The 25,464-nt window shown below is 42.4% G+C and overlaps 1 protein-coding gene across 1 annotated transcript; it reads left to right on the forward strand.

The window, feature by feature from the left end:
- Positions 1 to 20,769: 20,769 nt before the first annotated feature.
- Positions 20,770 to 22,386, forward strand: c4h11orf96 (chromosome 4 C11orf96 homolog). The gene has a single exon (XM_071911094.2). The coding sequence runs from the start codon at positions 21,160 to 21,162 to the stop codon at positions 21,538 to 21,540; it is 381 nt and encodes a 126-aa protein (XP_071767195.1). The 5' UTR covers positions 20,770 to 21,159; the 3' UTR covers positions 21,541 to 22,386.
- Positions 22,387 to 25,464: the final 3,078 nt, after the last annotated feature.

The raw sequence follows: 25,464 nt of genomic DNA on the forward strand, positions 1-25,464 counted from the left end.
GTGTAACTGTGTTATGTGTCAGCAACAATTAACCAAGTCAAATTCCGTGTGCGCCCATTGTAATTTGCGAATAATGCATTTCTGATAAGTGATTCTGATTTTATATATTAAACTATGCTGTTAAACAGTTAGGAAACAATTTAGAAATAACTACATTTTTATTTGTTTTTTGTTTTTGTTTTTTTTCCAGAGTAAAAGTTTGTGGTCCTATCGACTTGTAGTAGCATCAGTAGCATCAGGCTTTAGTTCTTTGTTTTCTGATGGACTGAACGTACTGTTGGTAAATACGATATCAGATAGGCTTTTTGGAAACCTGAACCATCCCTTAGTTTAGTATGTCTTCGTTTTTGGATACCAGACCTTCCTGTATGTTCTTCATTGACAGGCTGGGTATCGCTGGAGATTTTTCAATATGGATAATGGTTCTGCTACTCAAAATTCAGTTCTACCAAAACGATACGAGTAAATTATTTCTGTGTAACGTTTCCACCTGCCATGTGCTATTCTAAATAATCAGTCCGGGTTTATTTAATTTCCTCAGTGAAAATACCAAAAAGCTAGACTTTTTAAAAATTTTATTCAAAAAATTCAACATTTTAGGCTTTTCATTGCCTTTTGATTAGAGGATATGTAGACATGAACCTGCTTTAACCACACACTTGTTAGTATATGTTATTATTTATTTTGTAACACTAAAGAGATGCAAGAGGTGTTCTTGGTTTCAGTGGTTTTGAAATAAAGAAGTGATTGTCAGTTTGAATTGTGTGTCATATGTTCAAAACACAGTTAATGGAACTTAGTTTTTGCCATTTGAATGTTGTTATAGAAAGTGATTTATGGGTTTCTGAGGTTGTAGGGAACTTCATAAACGGCAAAAGGGTTCAAAATAATTTACGATAACATTTGAATGACTCGGTTATCTTGAGTTCTGTTTGCACCTTGTGATGAATTACAGACTTGATCCATGTTATGAGTGAAAAAGTATTAAATTGGCATACAGTACCTGATTCCATACATAAAGGTGGGGTAACATATTTCTATTAAAAAATGTATAGTAATTGTTTTGGCCATTAAAAAAATATTCTTGGCAGGTATTTTCCTACTTTTTATCTTACCAGCCTTAGACAGGTGAGCCAAAAAGTTCCGACAGTGGGGTTTTCAATCAAAATACAGGCTTGTGACAGGAATTTTCATGCATATCTACCATTGCAATCAGTGCGTAATGTTTGCAAAATGCAGGGAACATTCAAAGGTTTATTCCCGGATCCCTGAGACTAGAAAGATTATCTGTCCTTTTGCTGGATTTATACCCAAAAGATGCGATAAGGGTGTTTAAGGGAAAGCAAATTCTTGTTTATTCATTCTGTGGTCAGTCACGTTGGAAACATCAGTGTCCATGCTGAGATAACATACCTCATGCTCTTAGTTTATCTTTTCATGTGCTTTGTGCAGCAGTGTTCATGCTGTTTACCTGGGTATTTTCAGCAAATCATCATTTCACGAATAATATGAGGCTGACTTTACGCTCTGACAAAATAATAATAATAATGTGTGATACTTTATTGATCCCTGCCGCCAAATTCTGTTTATGCTTGCACTGCAAAAAATCTCCATCTTAACAAGTCATTCAGTCTATTATTGAGTCCTAAAATTTGTATTAAAACATAATTTCTTGATAGTAGTGTAATTCCTGAAAAAAGTGAAACTGCTTTGGAAACAAGTGGAGTTATCTCACTCCATTGGCAAAATGTTTTAAGAATAAAAAGGTATTACTGACCTTTTTACAGTCCATATAGAAACTAAGTTACATATTATGTGTGTGTAGATTTAATTTGGTGATAAATCATCCCATGTTTACATCCTCTTCTTCACTCATTCACTCCCCCAAACACACATCAGAGGCTCATGCATGATGTTGAGATCTCTCACGGGTCACTAGCTGCCTTAGCTGAAATTGAGTTAAGATATTCAGCAGCATGGGAACATGTCTTGCTGTAACTACAGTAGCCAATCCCATTAGGTGTGACTGAAACGTACAGGCTCCTTACAGATTATCTTCATGGAAATACACTTTCTGTGATTCTAAATAAGGGATATGCCGGTGACGGGACAGTTCGTTTGCATGGGGGGCAGCAGAGAGATTATCCCAGACCTGGAGGGTTGCAGGTTCAATCCCCACAGCAGCTGCACATCCTGTTGAGGTATCCTTCAGCACGGCACTGAACCCAAAACTGTTCATTTTAAGTTGCACAGAACAAGAGCATCAGCTTTGAAGAAGAATAATAATCACCAGTATCCCCTTTACTGAGTTAGCATATAGCTGATCAGCATTTCTTTAAAGTGAACATGGACAAACTGTCAGTCTGTCCCTCTGTTTGATTCATGGTGATATGTTACCTTTATATTTAGACACTAAGTCATTCGGTGGTCATGTGACATCCATGTAGTTTATTAATAGTTGTTTGTGTGGTATCAATTACCCGGATCTGATGGTTCATCGCAGCAAAAGGCTCCCCTGATGATTACATGCTGTGGTTGTGGTTCGACTGTCCCCTCAAAACAGATGGGAAACAGGAAAATGGCTCAGATGTTGAGGCTCATTTAACAGTTTCAGAGTGCTGTAACTCTGATGGGAAAAGCCCACAAGTACAAATTGTCCTGCAATCACAATAAAGTCTATTTACAGAGCAATTTTAACAAACAGGACTATCACAAAGTGCTTTACAGAAACCAAAGGACACACATGCAGATAAAATCAAGCATAGATAAAAACAAGAATCAGTCACACAATCATTCTATGACGATACAATCAGCCTGCCACACATAGTGTATAGTATACTGTATACAGTAGTACACAGTATGTAGGCCGCAATCTACTGTATCATTTCATTTACTGAGTTAAAGTGGTTCTTGTTTTTTTTTTTATTATTTTGCCAACTTTGCTGTGGTGTTTCTGCACTGCACTTCCCAGAGATTACCTGTCAATCAAACAGTGTGGGCGGGACTGTGACGTCTTTTTCCTTGGATTTTCTGTCGATGAAGTTTGAGTTTCTGTAGGTGGCGCTCTTTTCTTTGTCTGTGTACCGCTGTACGCTAGAGGATTTTTCCCAGCAAAGACCTACCAGACAGCAGGAACACAGAAGTAATAATGAAATGTGGTTTCAAGCTGGAATAAATGACTACATCTACATCTATTTCTTTATATATGCATTATGTTAGGAGCAGTGGAGGTTAGTAGCTCAGAGTTGGGAAGACCGGGCTCAGTAGATTTTGGGGTAAACAAAATTGCCCATAACTGTATGGTTATTAATACTCAGCTAAACAAGCTACTTTTAAGGAAACAGTTAAAAAACACAAAAATGGGGAGGATCATTCTCCCTATCCTCTACCACCCTCACTTGACTTTCGTTAACCAACCCGTTATCCAACCCCTACACACTCACACTGCTTCACAATCAATGACAGTCCATTTTGTCTCCCTTTTGTACTAATTAATTGCTCTGCCACTGCCAGCAAAAGAAGCCAGCGAAGAGGAAACTCAGTGAACTCAATTGTTTGTCCTCATCATTGTTTGGTCTGCTTTGGATGAAAGAGTTGAAAGCAGAAGAGGAAGCTACTTGACGCTATTGAGATGCACCCCATGTGTCTGTGTGTGTGTGTGTGTGTGTGTGTGCGTGTGTGTACGCACACATGCATGAGCAAGCCTGCATTTAAGACCACCCTGGTGAATTTCTGAAACTAAACACCTCTCGACACTGACAAGACACCATAAACTCATTGGTAGCAGTCTTTCCTAAACTCATTTTTCCATCTACCTTTCCGTCAGTAGGGCGGACACTGTAGCCATGACAACTTCTTTTGGCTCTTTCCTTATTCTGGTCCTGCTGATGTGTTAAATTATTAAATGAAAGTCATAATGTTTCTCCAAAACACCCAGCTGGCAGCGGTGTAACGGTAAGGATATCAAAAACGCACCGCTGTTTTCCTTACCGCTCGCTCATCTCCTCCCCTCGATCTGACCAAACAGCTTTGATAATACTGGAGAGAACAGTAGAGACTGTGGGATCTGATAGGTGTTTTTCTGTGTGTGTGAAGGGGGATTTAGGGACTCATGCTGTGTAATAGGTCAAGTGGACGCTACTGTCTTCAGTTTCTTGTGTGGAGAGAGAGTTAATGCTGCTGAGCCTGTGGTGAGTGCAGCAGGTTGTGTAACAGGTCACAGGCCTTTTGTTGGAGCGGTGCAGGTGAGAAGCAGTCCATGCTGTGCCAGACTTTTATTGGCTGCTGGATGTTAGACTCCGAGAAGCTCAGGGCGGGACATTTTGCCCCTGAAGGGAACATCACACTGTTGAACATGAAACGGCCCCGGACTGAACCTTTAGGCTAATTTGGTGTTAGGACTGTTGCCATTTCATGTGTCCATCAAGAGCCTTGTGTTCTGTCGAAAGCTGTAGCAAAAGCCCGACCTGCTCACAGATTATAAATTATTCTGGATAATAGTAGCTAAATGCCTGAAATGCAAATGTAAGTTCCCAAAAAGTGATCACTGCTGCAAAAACAACCTTGACTGCAATTCAATCCTGGAGTTAAAAGCTGTCAAGTCAAATGGGGAGAAATTGATGGAGGCTACTCCTACTCTTGCAAGTGTATGTACTGTGTTGCTATGTAATTTGTTGATATGTATTTTTTTGTACTTGCTGAATAAAGTGATTGATTTTGATTCTGAAATACACTTTATAGAGGTTGACAGTCATTTTAAAAATGAGCTATATTTAATTTTCTGTTTAATTTAGAAATACAATTACAATTCCTCAGTTCTCACATAAATTTAGTAAGTGTGACTTCAAAGGCCAGGAAAATAAAATTAAAATTCCTCCGATATACTATCTATTCATCTCATTTCTCACCACATAAACAGATTGGGACACTGTCTTCCTGTATCTGCAGCACTTTCTGAGCTCTGTCTGTTATTGTTGACGTTTTCCACTCTGCCGGGAAAGGAATTTGGCATGCGGCGCGCTAGCTAGCGAGAAAGCTGCCTGGCATTCCTGTGTTAGCCGGCGCTCGCTAGCTCCTGATCCCGACACCTGTTTTTGCCGAGCTGGAAACATTTGGGTTTACAGGAGTTGCATCAGAGCTGCGGTTGCCGCTAACCCCTTTTAGCTCTGTCTTTAGCCACCGGAGCCGCTGTATGGATCACACCCAATTAGGCTTCAGTCTACTGACGTTACTGTCCGTCATGCTGTTTACTGTAGCAACCTGATTTCCAGCCACTAGCTTCTGCAGCCCCACATTAGCAGGCAGTAAACCGTAAACCTTCGGACCCTGTTTTTCATTAGGGAGCTTTAGATGGGTTGGGTGAGGTTACGAAGGCCTGAGCCAAATGCAAATTGAAATAAATCCGGGGGGGAATATATAGCCATGTATTGTAAAAACAAATGCGGTAGGGTTTCGTAATGTTTAACAACCGACTTGCGTAATCAATTTGAGATAATGTGCCAGCTGTCCGACCGCGTTGAGTCAATTGTTGAATATTACTTGGAGTAACAATACACAATATGTCAAGTCCCGATATATTTCCCAGCCTCTGGACAGTTGATTTAACACATCATCTGGAAACAAGTTAGTTTTTCCTCACAGACACTACTTTTTCTTTATTATAGCCTGCAGCAGTGGAAAGTGAAAAGCGTGAGAAAAGAAAAAAAAACAAGATCAACAAACTGTTGACCAGTTAAAAAAGCAGAGCATCCACTCAAAAGAGGACAAGTTGTGACTTTTTTTGTGTTTACAGACAGGATGGTTGCAGGCTAGTAGGCTACCTGGAAACTGGGTCACTATCGGTGCATTCTGGGAAATCTATACTGACCTGCATCTTCCATGGCATGAGTGATTGAGAGGTTTCGTGTTCGAGTTTCTGTCTGTGTGCATATCTCCAAATGTGCACACCCAGCTATATGTGTGTTTTGTCCATGAGTGTGTGTGTGTATCTCTTTAATATAGTCTTAAATATAGTCTTAGTTACCACCCCCCCCCCCCCCACCACCCACCCTCCACCCCCCCTCCCCTCCGCCCCATGTGGCTCCTGCTGTGTTTTGCTGGGAAGTCGGTCTGGGAACGAGCTGACCGATACGCTTCAGCCTCCCAGCTCGGGTCCCCTCCCCTCCCCTGGGCTTCCTGGGCTTCCTGGCTCCAGTCCACTCTCCTTTACCGAACCCCCACCCCTCCAACCCCGCCTCACCCCAAAACCCCTCCCCACCCCACCCCACCCCAACCCCTCCCTCCCATCACCCTCCTCCTACTCCCCACCCCTCCTCCATCACCCGTCACTCCTCTCTGATATCCAGCTCGGTTCTGTTGACGTGGAGACTGCCTCCCTCCGGTCTACTCCTTGTTCTGAGAGAGATAAATAGGTTTGTGTCTCTCTCTCCCTAAATGTATTAACTTGAGACAGGCTGCTGTACTTAAGACGCATCAGTGCCGCTCCCTGAAATCCACCGAAATGGCTTCTTGGGACCGACTCACAGTGTGTCGCTTGAAACAACAATTGAGAAAATCCTTTGGTTTGACAAAGATTTGCAGAACATATTAGATATACCGTATGTTGTGGTTTCTACAAGGGCAAGTAGCTCTTCTCCCTCCCCTCCTCCCTCCCCTCCTGCCCCCCACCCTTCTCCTTATCTCTCCTCTCCTCCCTTCGTCACCTTTCCTCCTTTCTGATATCCAGCTCGGTTGACGTGGCAACTGCCTCTCTCGGGTCCACTTCTAAGTCCTTGTTGTTTCCCTGCAGGACTGATAGTCAGTCTGCTAAATTCGTCATTCACCTAATTTTCTGGCTTGGCATTACTAGACTGACCATACTGATAATTTGAGAATTAATTTGCAAACTGAATTTTCCCTCAGGAAATTTTCCCTGCCAACTGATTATTTTGGATCAGAAGGCCAAGTTGGAGTTTGGATAAGAGGGAATCTGTACCTTGGTTTGTCATTTCACTTGAATCCAAAATCAACAAAAAGCAGTTTAACATATCAGCACTGACTCATATTATGTTAAAAGTTAGAGTTAAAAATGCTTTCCTTGGTGCGTCCTGTACTAAACAACGCTGTGGGTTTGATCCGACACTTGACCTTTGTTGCTTGTCTCTCTCTTTCTCTCACTCTCCCCTGTCTTTCCTGTCTTTCTGCATCGCATACAGTCTATCAAAGCTGAATTGGTTTAAAATAGTCATAAAAAAAAAGGAAACTCCTTTCCTCATTTCCTGTAAAAAAGCACTAGAGCTTTTCATATGTCAATCATTCATTTTTGTGTGTTTCACAACCCAAGTCTAATTATGGACTCATGGAAAACATGACCTCAGCTGATCTCAATGCGTCTCTCCCACTGCCGTTGATATAACCGCCTGCTGGGCTGCGAAGTCGGCTCTTTCCTGTGTGAGTTACGGCACCCTGGCACTAACCTCATGTTAATAGACGCGTCATTAGTGGCTTCTTGAGGACTTGACAACTGATTGTAATGCAGCACCAGTGTGGTATCACTTTAAAAATTGATGTAGGAGGAATGTATTTTAAACTGGACTGTATGCACTATGGGCAGCAGGGAGGCCTATATTTAAAGAGACTAGGACCAGGATTGAGAACCAGTGCTGTAGGGTGTTTAATCCATACTGTAGGAGTGAAAAAATCTGAGAGGAAGAGGCGATAATGTTATAATCTTTACCTTTGTTGTCACTCCTTCAACATGGCAGTGTATCCCTCATAACCAGTGGGAACCACCTCTAAACATTTCAGGACAGACATCATTGACCATCCAAGAATTTTGATTTGAGTGTTAATACCTGTCCTATCCACTCATGTTTTGTTGGTGGAAACAGAGGTGAAGTGTACCCCAAATTTTGAGGGGTACAAATTCAAACAAACCACATTGCAAATCAATAAACATAGATCAAAACGCCGCATATGAAAGGGACTTGCCAGCTTGGCAATGAGCTGCGAAGTCTTCATGTCTTGTGGAAGGAGCTAAAAACAGGAGGAATGGGGAGGGTGGGTGACTGAAGTATGACACAACTAGAATCATCAAATGAAAAGCAAACAAAAATAGTTATTTCTATCTGAGAGACTTAAAATGTAAATTATCTGACTGAGCACACGGCCCCTCAGTGTAAATAGACACAATGTTAGTGGATGGGAGTGTCTCCCTGTCTATAAATAACCATGTTGTCCCCATGGTGTCTTCCTGGCTGAGTCTCGGGGGGGGCTCAGGCTAACCCCTGGAGGAGGCCTGCTTATTTATTTACACTAGTCACTGGTGCGCATGAACACACATGAACATCTCCAGATTTCTGTTTTATTTGAGACCAGACACATACAAACACTCATACACACACACACTTACCCTGCATCCAAAGTGAGGGCTTTCCACTGACTCAATGAAAACCAATGGGTCCGTGGAGAGCCTGTCCTCCACAGCCCTAGGGGCGCTGTAGGTGGACAGGAGAAGTCACAGCAATAGAAAAGCTACAGAAAATACAATGGCTATAGACAGTATATCTCACCATAACCCTAGCCCAGATCTAGCATATTTGAAGGTGCTACGTGGAGAATTTTAACGTCAATAAATCATTACTGACTTACACCTGCAATAAGCGATTTCAGACCCTGTAACCAATCCTGAAACTAACGTGTGCTACGTGGAGATATCCGTGAGACGTAGTGATATAAACAAACAGCCACACACGCGGAACTAGTAAACTTGCTACCTACCTCTTCACTTGTCAATGTGGGAGATGTAACCTTCAGCAGGAGAAATATCTGGCAAAGCGAGACTGGTAACCGGCGATATTTCTCTGTAGGTACGTTTATTTTAGCCATTAGCCTTTATGCACGGTTTGTCCTTAAGGGCTTCCGCCGCCTAGTAGCTTCGCTGTGTGCGTTTACAAATGTGTTGCGGTTTGTGTCACCCTCTTGTGGTCAGAAAAAATTGCTTAGTGTAGCTTTAATTTTGAGACAGTAGTGTAATCACCGTAAACAAACAAGACCATCACCAAGAAGATTGTCAGCCTCTACCTGCATTTTACACTGCAGGTAGAGGCTGACAATTTACATTGTGTGCTACAAGTTGGATTTCAAGGGAAAATCTGCTGGATTGCTTTACGGCACAAAAGAGGAAGAGGGTCGCTGTTCTTCCAGCGCAAACAGAGCTAAAGCTTTCAGAGTTTGTGGCAATAGTAGATGGTGGAAGGAGTGAAAGGCTGATGGACAAATCACTTCCAACATGTTTATCCTCTTCAGTAAAGCCAAAGAGAAAACAAACGCACCCAGAGCTAGGGAGGGGGAGGCAGGATAAGTACCAACTTTTTTCCTTTGCAACAGGAAGCAACAGGTTTTATGGGAAATGTGGTCCTAATTTTGAGAAAGACCAGCACTAACAATACCACTGGTGTGAGATGGAGGCTACCAATGATCTCAGCCATGGTTTCATTTGTTTAGGGTAATTATATGTAAAAACAGTGAGGAAAGGTCTTCTATGGTAGCCAAAAGATTAATCAAAAGATAATAAGAGTGGAAGTTCCTTGAATGCGAAATGTGAACATTTATTCATGCTACATATAAGCACACAAATGAACAAAAGCACATAGATTAGCAAGGGACAAACACAAAAAAAGCTTATATACATGCAGCTATAAACTTTCACTTTTTGCATTCAAGGGACTTCCAATCTGTTTATCTTTTACTTTGTTTTACGGTAATTGTAGGGTAACCAATACCAAATTACACCAATTACAAATACTGCACTGATGTTTAATAATCCTACAAGTAGCACCTTTAAGTATCCACTTTTCAAAGTGAGGGCCAGCCAAAATATCCGCTGTTCCTCCGGAAACATCCTCACTTCCTGGGTCCAAAACTCAAACTGCTCCTCAGTACTGCAGGTGCGCAGTACACACACATACACACACATACACACTCAGTCCTTAGGGAGGGAAGCCATACTGAGCGGTTATGTGATTACCAACTTTGGATCCCCTCCTCTCCGCAGTCCCCTGACATTTAGGGTAGGTTGCTATGGTAACGGGGGGCGTACCGTCGCGGTGGGTACGGGGTGATCCGCCGGTCCGGGAATGTGGCCTGTGGCGTGTTCCTCACCTCCCGACCTTATGGACCCGGCTAATGGGTTTTCCTCGCTCACCTCTCCCTTTCTTTCTCTCTCTCTGTTCTCGCTCTCTCTTTCTCTCTCTCTTTTTCTCCCTCTGCCTCTTTCACTGTCTCTTTCTGTCTTTCACACACACACTACTGTAGGTGGAAGTAACTCTCCATGTCACTACATATATGTGTTTGTCTACATGTGTTTCTGTGTTTGTTTGTATGTATGCGCTCTTGCAATTGTTTGTTAGTGTGAGAGATTGTATGTGTGAAGAGTTGTGTGTGAGTGGGTATAAGTTTGTGTGTGTGTGTGTGTGTGTGTGTGTGTGTTTAAATAGGCATGTTTGTGCATAGGTAGGTGTATGTGAGAACAGGAATATGTTTGTGCATGTGTGTGTGTCTGTGTGTGTGTGTGTGAATAGGTATAAGTTGGTTTGTTTGTGTGTTTGTGTTTCTCTGGATAGGTGTGTGTGTGTGTGTGTGTGTGTGTGTGTGTGTGTGAACAGGTATAAGTTGGTTTGTTTGTGTGTTTGTGTTTCTCTGGATAGGTATGTGCGTGTGTGTGTGTGTGTGTGTGTGTGTGTGTGTGTGTGTGTGTGTGTGTGTGTGTGTGTGTGAATAGGTATAAGTTGGTTTGTTTGTGTGTTTGTGTTTCTCTGAATAGGTATGTGTGTGTGTGTGTGTGTGTGTGTGTATGTGTGTGTGAATAGGTATAAGTTGGTTTGTTTGTGTGTTTGTGTTTCTCTGGATAGGTGTGTGTGTGTAAGAATAGGTATAAGTTTGTGTGTGTGTGTGTGCGTGTGTGTGTGTGTGTGTGTGAATAGGTATAAGTTGTTTTGTGTGTGTGTTTGTGTTCCTATGGATAAGTGTGTGTGTTTGTGTTTGTGAATAGGTGTGTGTTTGAGTGTGTGTGACAATAGGAATACATGTGTATGTGTGTGTGTGTGAATAGGTATAAGTTGTTTTGTGTGTGTGTGTTTGTGTTTGTATGGATAGGTGTGTGTGTGTGTGTAGGTGTGCCTTTGTGTGTGTTTTGTGCGCCCAAATTAGACCCGCGTGTTAAGAGGGCACTCTGCTGATTAATCAAGTTTTTTTGCATCACACCTCTCTTGTCCTTGCTAAACGTCGGCTTTGATTGCAATGATAACACACAAGCACCGGCAATCAGTTGTGCTGCCAAGGCCCCCACACTGAGTCTGCTGAGGAGCCAAGTTACTGTTCTGGAGACGATCATGCTGAGTGTCGGCTCCTGGCTTTTTACTGTAGCCGCTCTGAGGGAGTCGGTGTGCCGTAAACACGTTTTAATCAGAACAGATTGGGATTGAGAGAGTTTGTATGTATCAAGTGGCCAAAAACGTGGGTGAATTTTGAAGCCGATACGGAAGTCCTCTAACGTCCGGCTCCAAAAAGACTCCAGACTCGGCCCAACTCCACGCAAGTCAGTGGGACCACAACCCAACTTCTCGCTCAATATAATAATATAATATATAATATAAGAATTTTCAAAATAATTGTGTCATTAACAGGATATAATGGATATTAAGGGCCAATATCAGGCTCCGGCTCCAAAAAACCTTCTACTCAACCTTCTACCTCAGTTAGTGATTTCCTACATTTCCCAGAATCCCTATCGTGAACCCCCTAAGAAGGGGCCTGAACTTGCTGCTTTCAATCAAAGGTGGGTGTATGGACATGTAAATATACTGTAGTTACCTAACCAACAAGTTTGTGAACATTGGGGTGTGTTTATGATCGCGGCTGCATCTGTTATTTACATTTTCATTATTTACGCTAATTCTGTCTCTATTCTCTGTTTTCTCTCTCCCTTCCTCTTTCTTTCGTTCTTTCGCTCTTTTGTTCTTTCTTTCTTTCTTTCTTTCTTTCTTTCACTCTTTCTTTCACTCTGTCTTTCTCTGTCTACTAGCACTATTTAAACTCTCTCTTCTTGTCACCAGTACACACAGATAGACACATGCTTCTTGTCTGTCTGTCTCCTCCAGCCTTGGTGTGACATAACTAATGACAAGCGATCCCTGTCATTTACTCCTGTAACTGTACCCGCCACATACCCACTACCACCATCACACACACACACACACACGCACACACACACACACACACAAAGGGCATTACCGTGCCAATGGAGCGGAAACAAGTGAAAGTCAAGCCCACTTGTTAATTAAAACTAGTCCATTTGATTCCTTTTCCATGTGATGGCCTTGTTTCTGACCATGTTTCATAACCGACACGGACAGAGAATTGAACTCTTTATTACTGGTGACGGTGGCAACGTTTACATGCATACAGTATCCCAGATACTGGCTCATATCCCGGTTAAGGTCTTATTTGGGACAGGCTGTTTATATGCTCCTTTTGAAGGTGCTATGTATAGCACTTTTAAATATCAATATATGTCTAGTCTAGTCTTGTTTATTTATTTAGCCCTTTATCACAGTCAAGTCTCAAAGGGCTTTACATACCACCATATACATGTCATATACCATACTACATCATATTTACATATTACATATATATACACATCATATACATCCTTCATATATATCATTTACTACATCATATACACACTATCAAATACTATGTCATATACAGTACATACTAGATCACATACTGTACATCATATACCATACTACACACAAACATAATCTATGGGCAGTCCTCACTTCACCTGACCTGCATGTCTTTGGATATATCATTGCCAAATAAACTGTGATGCCTTGATATAATTACTGTAAACAAATGAGACCATTGTGGAGATGATTGGTCGCCTCTGTCTCACCCCAGCAGTGTTGTTAGTTTGTGGTTGCATAATACGATCTCCTCAGAACGTTACACTGTGACCTGCCTTGCTCAGTCTGCAGAAACCAGTGTCTCGCCTTTATTTGACAACTACCTTAAATAAATCACTATTGCAATGCTGTGTGCCTTCCAGACCAACGAGAATATTAACATCTTTCATGATAGGACACAATTCAGTTTCATCTCCACTCCAGTAATAGGAGAACCTGAGTAACTGAGGCTTACTGGTGTGTTGTGACTTCACCCATGACACTGTGATCTTGTGTGGACTGTGAAAAGCAACAGTAAACAGGATGTGCCAGTATCACATAATATCGGATCCCAAGCACCTTATCCAGGTTTCTCATAGTCGGGAAAACAGCTTATTCAAGTTACTGTAAACAGGATATGGCATTTACATTTGCCAGCTTAGTTACAGAGTACTTGAGCATCCTGAATATTAAGGGGACATTAATTTCTATGTAGGGGTCGAGCAGTGGTTGCAAGGTGGACAAAGAGAGAAGACGAGTGGCCTGATGAAACAACAAGCAGCTCATGAACCCTATTAACCCTCTGCTGCATATATACCCATTTGCTTTGTCAGTAGGCAGGAGAGACTGGGAAGTATGATGCCACTACATTAGTTATGTTTCCATCCAACTGTCAAGTGAATTTTACACAAACCTTTGAAATGTTACAAAAAATAAAATGTGATTTAAGTGGATTTCCATCATCTGGGTCAAATTGAATAAATATTCTTCCTGAATTTCAACAGAGCAAAATGAAAAGCCTTTCAAGAATTGATTTAGTGATTGATTTAGTGTCAGCTAATGGTGGCCACGTTTTCCTGCTTTCATTTGAAGAAAAAAACTAAGCAATGTACTTGGCAATATTTGAGGGCACCAAGTAATGGTCATACAACCACAACATGGGAGAAACAGCAGGGAGCGACATTCCTGGGAGGTTGGAGTTAACGGATATTTTATAGACAGCAGAAGAACATCCAAAGCCACATTTGAACTGATATGTAATGAAACTGAACCATTCATCTGGCCCATCATGCCAAGCCTACGACACTGAGGAAATTTTATTGGATTTTGTCATTTCCGATCAGCTTATCAAATTTAATACATCATAATTAGCAAAGAAATACTTAGATGGAAACCCAGCTATTGATGACCAACAGAGCTAAGTACGACTTAATAGGCCCTCTTCACATCGTCATGGTAACAGCTTCTGCGTTGAGAAACCGGAGCATCACAACTTCCTGTTGCCAGCTATGACCTTCACTAAATCGCTCCACAACCTGCCAAAATGAACATTGGTGAAGTGCAAAGACTCACTGACCTGTTTTCATTGACTCCTGAATCTAAACTAGAGAAAGGCTTCAAGTTCTTCACCTAAAGTTCCCTCTTCGATTATGAAGGTCAGTTTTAGCTTCAGTTTCTCCTCAACTGCTGTCATCTCTTGGCAGTCATCACCTAATTTGCATAACGTTATTACATTATGTGTCTAGTTCTAGTAACCATTAAAATGTTGTTGTTTTGTTGTCTTTGTTGGATTGGTTTATCAATAAGTTGCAAAAAGAAAGTTGCCACAGGAAGTTGTGATACACCGGTTTCTCAACATGAAAGCTGTTACCATGACGATGTGAAACGGCCCTATTGTGTTCCATGTAAATTAGCTTTGCTTCATGAAAGGGAAAATAAAATTGTTTAGCTGTTGAGTTTGTGTTCCCAGTGCCAAAGCCCAGTGAAGGGTGCTGCAGTGTTTCTACACATCTCCACTTTCCACCCTGTTGTTGCTGCTGTTGTCTGTAGGGCTGGAGGGGCTCGTCTTAATGGGTGGGGCGGGTGGGGCGGGGAGGAGGGTTGATCAAGGAGAGGATCGGAGGGGAAGCTAAAGGCGAACCTATTTCCAGGTCGGCTGGAAAGCCTGGGGGATTATTTCCCAGCTGCCACTGCTTCTGCCCATGCTCCCCGGTGGAAGGATTCACCCCTAAATGCCACCAGCTGTTCGATGATGACTAGATAGGCAAAGTAGGATGAGATAAGATATGGGATAGGATATGGCAAGGTGGGATATAGGATGAAATATAATAGGACATAAGGTAGAGTAAGAAGGTTTAACTGTTCAAGTTGTTTTCTGAATTTCCTAGAAAATCATATGTCATGAAATGGCACGAATAGGGGGTGGGGGTTATGACTTTATCTGTATGTGTGTGTAATTTTTGCTCCGTATTTTCACTTGTATTATACAGTCAATTAGCAGTAAGGATCCACTCGTATTTGACAAGTGAAGCCATGTAAATACCTCTGTTTTATAAAGCAGACACCCAAGAACCACTGAATCACTAAATTCCTTTTTTTCCCACCGTTATTGTAAATTAATAATCATTATAGATGACATAGCCGGCACCATCATCGTGAACACCTTAACAAACTTTCCCCTTTTGCAGTTTTCCCCCAAATCTCCAAGTGTTTTGACATTTTAATCACTATTACCTTTGCACTCTAGTTTCATAGTTTGCAGCAGTTTCTGGAGATTGGACAAAGGACCCCAAGGCAAGGAGCCGTCACACATGCCAGATTCTTTCCATATTTTTTGTGTGACCGAAAAATATGGAAGCTAATATAGCCAGGAATATATGGTACTTTTTATGACTATTATTTTATTTTCTCCCAGCCGCAACTCGCTCGCAATTATTCATAAAGGTTTTTTTTTCTGATTGTAACCCACCCTACTTGTGGGTATACCTGCGGGATGTATGAGTCACGAATCAATCCGCCTATCACTAAGGAGGAGGGTAGGGAGATAATCTGTCCTTTATGTACAATTTCTGTTACAAAACAGATAAAAAAACTGTTGATAAAGCTGTTCATAGTTGTTTATTGATGCTTATACTGAGTAGAATGACTGACCAGAATTCAGTCTCGTGCTGTCCAGAAGGTTTTCCGATCATTGCTGTTACCAAACCCTTGTCCTTGTGTGCGGCACATGCAGCCTTGGCAGGGTGTCACAGGAAAAACAAGGCGTCCCCGAGGACACACACACAACTCCTGGCATACTGAGATCCTGCTGGACGAGTCTGGTGTAACACTGCTCATTCCCCACCAGCGTGTCAGCGCACACTAAATCAAACGGGCACTGACATGCAAGAACTGGGCATATATGTACACACACACACACACACGCTTGGTTAAAAAGCAAGCAAAAATGTCATGCGATGTCACTTGACTGGCAGCTGGTGGCTTGGTTGCCGGTGACCTTAGACCTACTCAAAATAGAGCAAGGGGGTATTTGAAAGTTCACATCTACTACTTACAACCCTGCTGAGTGTGTGTGTGTGTGTGTGTGTGTGTGTGACAAGAAACAGGGTGACCTGGTCTCCGTCTAACCCTCCTGAGGTGTCATCCTAGGAATGCGTGACGGAACTGGAGCAGTTTTAGAGGATCCCGTCACTCCTGTAAACTCTGCGCCCTCGGCAGAAGGAAAAGCCCACGAGGTCGACCCTGGAAACGTCAAAAAAAACATCACGTCACCTCGGCGCTCGTGAACACGTGCGCTGCCTTTGACGTGCCACCGTTGGTGACACTACAAGGTCAATTTTAGTCATTGCGGAATGACGCCGAGGTTGCCCATGAGTTTCTGGTGTTTGTGTACCTGTTGCCTTGCCCACTGTGACATTGACTATATATGAATAGGGCTTGGAGGCCGGTGTGTGACCGTCACTGACCCATCTGTCACCCTGCTATCGTCTACGTGCATTTGAAAAGTTCATTTTTAAAAGGCTACGTGATGATGTTGGGAAAAAACATGATACCTGATGTCTATTACTTTATATACAGAAGATTACATCCTCTGCAATGTTAGTCATTTGTATGTAATCCTGTAAATCCTCCAACCAACTTTAAAGCATAACTCAATTTTCCACATTATTTTCCAATCTTTTTCCTTTGTACCGATTGATTCTGACTAAAATCTTGTCATGGTTGGAGCTATACCTTAATAGGTAAAGCTACGTTCACACCACAGGTCTTCATGCTCAATTCAAAATGCTAGTATCACTTTTTTTGGATGACTTTTCATATTTATTCTAGGATCTAACCCACCTCTAATACCAATATGAACTGACAGCGATGTTGAAAAGATACGTGCGTAGAGTAACAAAAACAAAAGACGTCACATCCGTTTTTGTACACATGCTTCTCCCACTTGTTTTGGCTGAATTGAGGCGTCTCCCCCAATACCAATCAAGTCAGCAATTTGGCTTCCTTTCCATTCTTGTGTCTCGTTGTCTTCCATGCTCAACGCTGCTTACCCACCAAGCTGCTATGGGTGTCACAATTATGACACGTGAATGACTTAAGATTTATTTATCGATTCCAATAGGTTCCAATTTGAGCAGTCCAATACAAGTCACATGTCGGTTGCACGCCTCGAGATCCTGTTCACACGGATCAAAAATCTGATCTCTGTCAAATGTGAGGGGAAGAATTCAGAACTGGGACACTGTCAGCTGCAGTGTGAACATGTCACCTCAGCCCCTGCAAATCTGACATGCCACCATCATCAGCGATGCAAGATAAATTTAGTCATTACGGTTATGGTCGAGATGACGTGGTGAGTTGACTTGGGTGACACCGGGGTTGCCCATGAGTTTCTGGTGTTTGTGTGTGTTGCCTTGCCTACTGTGACTTTGACTATATATGAGAGGGGCCTGGAGGCCGGTGTGTGACCGTCACTGACCCATCTGTCACCCTGCTCCGTCACTGTCCTATCATATACACAGCGACTCAAAACTTCCCTGTTTTCTAAAGCGTATTAGTAGCTTTTATAATGTGTTTATTTTTTTGCCTTCTTCCAATGTGTGAATGTATATATACTGTATGTATTTATACAATTTGTTTTCCTTGTTCAAGTTTTGCTTTTATGTGAAGCACATTGCGTTTCCCTTTGTAGGAAATGTGCTAAATAAATAACATTTTACTTACTTACTTACTTACTTACTTACATGCATTAAGTGCATGCACATGCAAAGCTCATTCAGGCTATATACAAGAAACAAAAATGTTTCCTCATACTGAATGATCGATATACAGATGATTGCAAAACCTAAAATGTTAATAATTTGAAAGTAACCGAGTCAATTAAGGCTATTAATAATGTCAGTAATATTCAATAGTGGGTGGATATTTCAATTTAGGACAAACCCAAAAATTCAACACAAATTAATTATCATTTGTCTCACTGTCCTCACATTATAAGTCACTAGTGATGCAGTGCAGGGTTAACCAAAACCAAAAGAGTTTATTCACTCTTTTATTTGTCGTGTTATCTGTCCACCTTTTCGGCTGATATAAATCTTTAAAATAAAAAATAAGATCTTTTCAAGAAAATACAATAAAATAATAATGATTGTTCTTGCTGATTGATCTGCTGATCATTAACCAGAGCTTATAGTTGAGCCTCCCATTCATTTACCAGTACAAGAGTGAAAACATGCCTTTTGATTTCATGCTTCCACTGAACATGTGGGTTGTTTCTGGGACTCTCAGCTCACTTATCTGACATTTACCATGTGTGTCAGATTGCAAGAATGTGTGTTTCTGTGTGTGTGTGTGTGTGTGTGTGTGTGTGTGTTTTCCATGTAACATTCAAGAAAGAATTGTCTACAATATTAAAGATGCTTTGCATTTTTAAATATCAATACATCGTCAACTGTGATACCTTGGTTTAATTACTGTAAACAACTGACACCATGGTTGAGATAACTGGTACCCTTTATAAGCCCTGATGCTTCCTGTCTCTCCCGGACGTCGCTCCTCGGTTGTTTTCTCTTTGGTTTTAGTGAATAGGTTAAACACGTTGGAAGAAAACTCTGAAAGCTTTAGCTCCATTTGCAGCCTCTTCCTGTTTTGTGCTGTAAAGCAATCCAGCAGATTTCCCACCACATCCGGCCTGGAGACTCACATTGTAAAATGCAGTGTAGAGGCCGGTAGAGGCTAATGGCTCAAATGAATGTGGTAATGATTTATTGATGTTAAAATGCAACACATAACACCTTCAACACAGGATAGATGACTACATGCTTACTGTGTCTCTGTATGCATGCATGCATCCATGTATGAAAGCATGTATGTGTGGTTTGCATGCTCAGTGTGAGAGGTGAGCTGGTTGCTCCAACACAGGGACCATCATAACTTCCTGACATTGTTTATCTCTCTGTGTTGCCGTGTATATACAGTATGTACACTGTAAGCAGAGCTGCCAGCCATGGTTCCCCCCAAACACAGCTGTCAGGCTGGGATCTGGAGGAAAGCACCATGCAGGTCACTCTTTATTCACACATTTCATTCAAGTGACTGCAATGCGAAACATGCTTTATAATAAAAGAACAAAAAGATTAAAGACAACGACAGCTACAGTGGGAAGTTTACACTATCCAACAGCCAAATGCTTTTTTTGCTCTAGCTGGAAAGTTTGTGTACTTCTCCAGTCACTTTGACAAGTAACCAGCTGTCATTTGGAGGTCTTAATCCATCCTAACAATCTAGTTGACTGGTAAAATATTAAAAGTAGCTGCTGAATTTTCATCTGCCACTGTGGCCGCCAGTGAGTATTATTTTCCTGTCGTAATGATCAATAAGAGTAGACAAAAAAGAAAAGAAAAAGAAGGAAAGTAAATATTATAATATTAAACAATAGATAGAAATAGTGGTCCATGGAAGGGTGATTGTATTCATGTGCACCCCTAGGTAATAGCAATGATGAAGGCAACAGTAAGCATGTCGTCCCCTATGAATGATGAGGTCCTCATCTGGATCAATCAGTAACAAATATGTCACCTAGTTTTGAGCTCTAACTGTAGTTTCCCCTTTGGGCCAATCAGTGTCATTTTGAATGCTGGAGTGCAGCGGTGAGATGCATCATTTCCCCAAGTTTTGTCAGCATGAGATCAGTGGTGTCTGAGGTGTTGTGCGTGACACATGGATGAGCAAACAAATGTAGTGCTTCCCCTTGTGCTAATCAGTGTATCTTTGAAAATGCTGGAATGGAGCAATGACACGCATCATTCCCTGAAGTTTTGTCAAAATCTGATCAGTGGATTATTTATGTGGAAATGAGAGACAACGCAGTAGTGAGATGCATCATTCCACCAACGTTTGGCAAAATCCAACAAGTAAAAAAATATTATAGTGCCTCCCTTATGGCAATCAGAGTAATTTAGAAAATGCCGGAATGGAGCAATGACATGCATCATTCCCTAAAGTTTTGTCAAAATCTGATCAGTGGATTATTTATGTGGAAATATGCCTTTCCCAAGGACTTGATCCTGCATTTTGGGCTACGTAAATGATGGAGTTTGAGTCTCTCAACCTTTTGGTTTGGTTCACTTTTCCCCCTGCTCTAATTCTATTCTCATTCTCTCTCCACCCCTCTCTTCTCTGCCGCTCACCCCTCTCTCCCTGACTCACTCTGAACCTCTCGCTCCCTCTTGCTTTCTCTGAAGTCCCCCTCCTTCTCTCCCCCTCTCTTAATCTCTCTCACCTCTCTCTGAATCTCTCTATCCCTCTCTGTGAATCTCTCAGTCTCTTTCCCCCCCTCTCTCCTTCGCTCTCCTCATATGTTTATTTTGGGGGATTGACTCTGACTGGCTGACTGCTATGGAGGCCGGAACCATGACTGAGAGGGAAGGAGGGGGGTGGGAGGGACCTGGCAAAAAGAGGGAGTAGGGAGAGAGAGAGAGCGAGGGAGAGAGAGAAGTTGAGTGGGTAGTGAGCTGCTATAAAAGAGAGTGCCGGATCTGTCAGTGGCATTAGCTTCAGCAGACTGAGATTCACACAGAACTAGGAACAATCAGAGAGAGAGAGAGAGAGAGACACCGAGCGCCGACAGAGTTGAAACTAAGTGCTCACACAGAAGAGTGCAGAGCTGAGACCTACCAGACTGTTTCTTTGAGACTGGTGATCTTCAATCTGCCTGGACTTGAGAGGTTTGAGGAGTGTTTTGCTTGTCTTGACTTTGGAAGGAACTTTGCTTTATTGTCTTTCTTGAGACAGAGGCTTTTCTCAAAATAAGACAAGGCACCAGAAAGAGCAAGGAAGGAAAACTTTGGGCCGTGCAAAGAGGCAATCAACTGTTTTGCCAGTTGTGTTCACACCTGGTCACATTAGGTTTCAGCTAGAATCGATTTCACACCTGTTTGGGCTCCAATTCCCACCTATGGCTGCTGTGCGTCAGATGGCCATGGAGGCCTCCGGCTTCCACGTCCTGCCGGCTCACCTTATGGCCTCGGCCATGGAGGAGTTCCCCCAGCAGCTGCCTGTCCCCAAGGGCCCGGCCAGGGGCAAGAGCCGCTCCCGCCGACCCCGCGAGGCTCGCTTCAAGACCCAGCCCGTCACCTTCGCCGAGATCGCAGAGGTGGAGGAGGAGGGCTCCTCGCCGATGGAGGAGGAGAGGGCGCGCCGCTCCTTCCTGCAGTCCCTGGAGAACCTGCGGCGGAGCACACAGACCCTCCACTGCCCGCCGGCCGCCCATCACGGCCGCACCACCACGCCCACACAGGCCAGCCTGGACTCCAGTGACTCCGACTCCGCCCAGTGAGGGCTAGGACACGCCCCTCTCCTGGCGTAGCCTCGCTTTGCCCTGACGCAGCTTCGAATGGAGGCCAACAGAACTGAACCAAACTGGCCTGTTCGCCAGCCTGCCCCTGTGTGTGTGTGTGTGTAGCCGCTGCTGTCATATCAAAATCTGCATTCATACAGCTAAATACATACTAACATATCGATATGTGTTGCTAGAACATGCACTCGATGCAACTTTGTAAAGAACTCTACCAGTACCACTGGCTGGTTATACTGATACAGCTGTATAGATATGAGTGTAAAGGTAGCACATGACGCAGTGTTGAGCACACCACTTTGACTCTTCAGATATATTCCTTTTCTACTGTGGATGACTCTATGAGGAAAGCTTGAAAGATGAAAGATGGCTGATATTTTTCCACTCTAAACTTGTATAGGTATTTTGTTTCAATCCAGATTTTCTAAGTGACCAGTCACCACAGAAATGACTGTTAAATATATTACTATTGTGACTTACCAAACTGTAAATACATTGACTAAGCAATGTACTGTGCTTTGAAAGTGACCTGGCAGTCATTGAAGCAGTAGAGTAGCATTAAAAAGAGTTTGCGCTCTTGTTTTCCAGCTTCACAGTGAGTGAAATCTGTACTGTCGCCTCTATTCCTGAGCAAAAAAATGCCTTTCTAAATGTCAAGATATTTATTCTCTTATTTTGTTCATAACCAAATGGAATTCTAGATGTAATTTTATTGCTCTTTCTGACTTCTAAAGTCACCTTCTTGACTTTCAAAGAGAAACATAGCCTTTATACTTTCTTTTACATTATACATATATATGTTATAATGTTATGTTTGTCATATGTACTTTAATAAATATTTTCAAATATTTTTGAGTCATTTAATTTATATTTGGGAAGTATATTTGTGAAAGTTAAATACTGCTATTGGTGTGCAACAAGTTGATAAATGTCTTTCAGATAAATGTCCATTGATAAATGTGGCATATTTACATTTTACATTTTCAACATTTAGCTGACGCTCTTATCCAGAACGACATACAATGAGTGCAACAGCAGTGCAACAGATTGCAAACATTATAAGCAACTGACAGTAAGGAGTGCAAGGGTCAGTGCCTCAGCCAACAGACAATAGATGTAAGAACATTTTGCTTTGTCCCTACATTTTTTATTTATAATAGAAAAGTTATAGGTAAAGAGATAAAATCCAGGCAGAAAACATACTTTTTTTTTTTTTAACAAGATGGGACAAAATGAGGTGTAAACAGAGGAGGGGGAAGTGATGTATAGCCTGTAAATGTTGTCTATCTCCAGTGTTATTCTTAAGACAAAGTGAGGTCTGGCTCATAGTTAAACACTCAGTACTTGAGCTGGGTCTGCTGCATACTTACTGGCCCTGTGACGCACTAAAGTAATGTTGGGTTTGCATCAGCGAACTCAGCCACAACAACAGCCAGCCTGCTGAGAGAACTGCCCTCTGGAGTCTGGGAGAAACCCGGTGCAGCCGTCCCTCCTGTTGCTAATAACCCTCCTCTCCTAATCCACTCAGCGACAAGTGAAACGTGATGTATGACTTCCGTCTGTGTGCGAGTCAGCAGTGTGTTACGGGCGGAGACAATGCCAGAGGGGCTTTAGTCGGGAACCTGCTTGGGCTGCATGTGGCTTGACTAAGAATAGACTCTCTGATTAAGTAAATCTTCGAGATGAGAGAGACGTTCTCTCCGGAGGTATGATGGCTTAAGTGTTGGACCGTGAGACACGTGCCGTGGAGAGATGTAATCACAGAACAACACAGATTTGAGATCAGCGTGACTCGTGTGTGTGTGTGTGTGTGTGAGAGAGAGAGAGAGAGAGAGAGAGGGAGGTGAGCACATAAGCATCATACATGTGCACATCTACGTATGCACACACATCAAGTATGCATGCATTCTGATCATTTGACGCATGCAAGTGCAACAGCACTATGGTAATCAGAGCATATCATCATGACCCACAAGCTGTCTGGGCACGGCAACCCTGACCCTGCTGCTTCTGGGGTGAAGCCAAGCACAACCGCCCTTCCTTTGACAGCGACCACTTCCTATCTTCCAGCCAATGGAGAGGATGGACAAGGACCAGCTGGAAGCAAATGGAGGGTCAGTGTCACAGAGAGGGCCACCCTAGCTCTCTGTTTGTCTCTCTCTCTCCATCTCTGTCAGTATCTTTTGCTCTCTCCCTCTCTCTCTGTCCACACACACACACACACACACACACACACTAGTCATTGTTTACCCAGTGCTTGGAGAGCTGTCACACTCAACCACATCCACAGCAGATTGACTGTCTGTTTTTATGTGTGACAGTGCAACTCTGGAGGCATTTGCGTCACTAAGCTTTTGCTGAGAGAGTCGGGGAAGATTTGGAGAGAGAGAGAGAGAGAGAGAGAGAGAGAGAGGCAGACAGACAGACAGATAAAAAGAGAAACATATTTGTCATCTCGTGCCGGGGTGACAGATCGCCTGCTCCGGTTCATCCCTCCACTTTCCTCCCTCTTTCTCCGGCAACCTAGTTTTTATACTGTTGCCGTGGAGATAGGGGAGTGTGTAAAACGTGATGATGGAGAGCATCAGTGAAATGAACCTATGAACCATACATTTCCACTCAATCTGACATATTGGTGACACCTCCCTCCTACCCAGATACATAAATCAGTTTCACTGAGTAACGCTAACTCCATGACAGATGCCTGGCTTCCGAAGGCGACTGTTAAATTAGCACTAGCTTGCTACTAGCAGCTTGGTTTGGCAAGCTGCCTCAAAGTGACAAGGTTGCTGGTTCAATTCCTGGTATGACCAGCACCCTGATCTTCCTATGTGCTCCTGAACAAGGGCACCTAACCCTCATATATACAGTATGTGTACCACTCTGTTCCAAAACAGGTATTGGAAACTAGCAAGCATTAATTAATAATAATAAACTTTAAATAGGACTGATCTAAAAACAGTTTACAAAGGTCTTTACATAAAAACAGAAGGAATAGAATGGATAAGGATTATGTGGCCGAGTGGGAGCACGTATGACGAAAAGAGGACTGGGCCAAGAATGGAGCCTTGCGGTACCCCACGTGATATTTGCTGATGAGGATGACGAGTCGCCTATGGTTACGGAGAATGTCCTATTGGAGATGTAAGAGATGAACCAGTCTCACTGGGACCGGTGATACCCACCCAGTGCCTAAGGCGTTCAATTAAAATTGGGTGACCTACACTATCAAAAGCCGCGCTGAGGTCTAAAAGGATTCAAATTGAGCAATCTCCTATATCCGCTGTTAGAAGAGGGTTGTTAGTTAGTTGCCATGACAATAAAGGCATTTTAATTGGTTTAAAGAGAGTGCCTTGGAGTATTTTTGTATTTTTGTGTCTACATGTATCCCTATCCAAAGAGCACCTCAAACAAACTTAATTTTGAGTCCAGGAAGCGCTCCTACCCAAACAGTTTTTAGGGTTGTTAGTGTCTCTGTGCTGTGTAGAGCTCTAAAACCAGACTGAAATTAATCAAATAGACTGTTGCTGTTTAAAAAGGAAAGCAATACTTTCTCCAAAACCTCCTTTCTCTTAAAGTTAAAAACACTGTGATTCAACACAATGGGCAGTTGCTTGTAAAAATATCCTTGTGATTGTATCTGTCCTCATAAAAATAAAACATACAAATATTTAGGCAAATATTGTATTCCTGCAGCGCGAGTTTCCTCCTTTATGTGTTAACTTGTTTAGGTGACTCATGTGAAAACTAGACAGTGTTTTGTAATCAGCAGTGTTGTTGTTGCTTCAGTAACAGCCTGTTCTCTTCCCTAAAGATGCCTGCTTCAGATGGATTCAGATATCAGAGAGACACACACACAGGTAGACACAACACTTACTCCAACAATGGAGGAGCCAAAACACTCCT

This window comes from Centroberyx gerrardi, chromosome 4 (assembly GCF_048128805.1).
Source record: "Centroberyx gerrardi isolate f3 chromosome 4, fCenGer3.hap1.cur.20231027, whole genome shotgun sequence".
Taxonomy (NCBI): Eukaryota; Metazoa; Chordata; class Actinopteri; order Beryciformes; family Berycidae; genus Centroberyx; species Centroberyx gerrardi.

Coding starts and splice junctions, on each gene's coding strand:
- c4h11orf96 (XM_071911094.2), top strand. CDS start 21,160: ATGGCTGCTGTGCGTCAGATGGCCATGGAGGCCTCCGGCTTCCACGTC.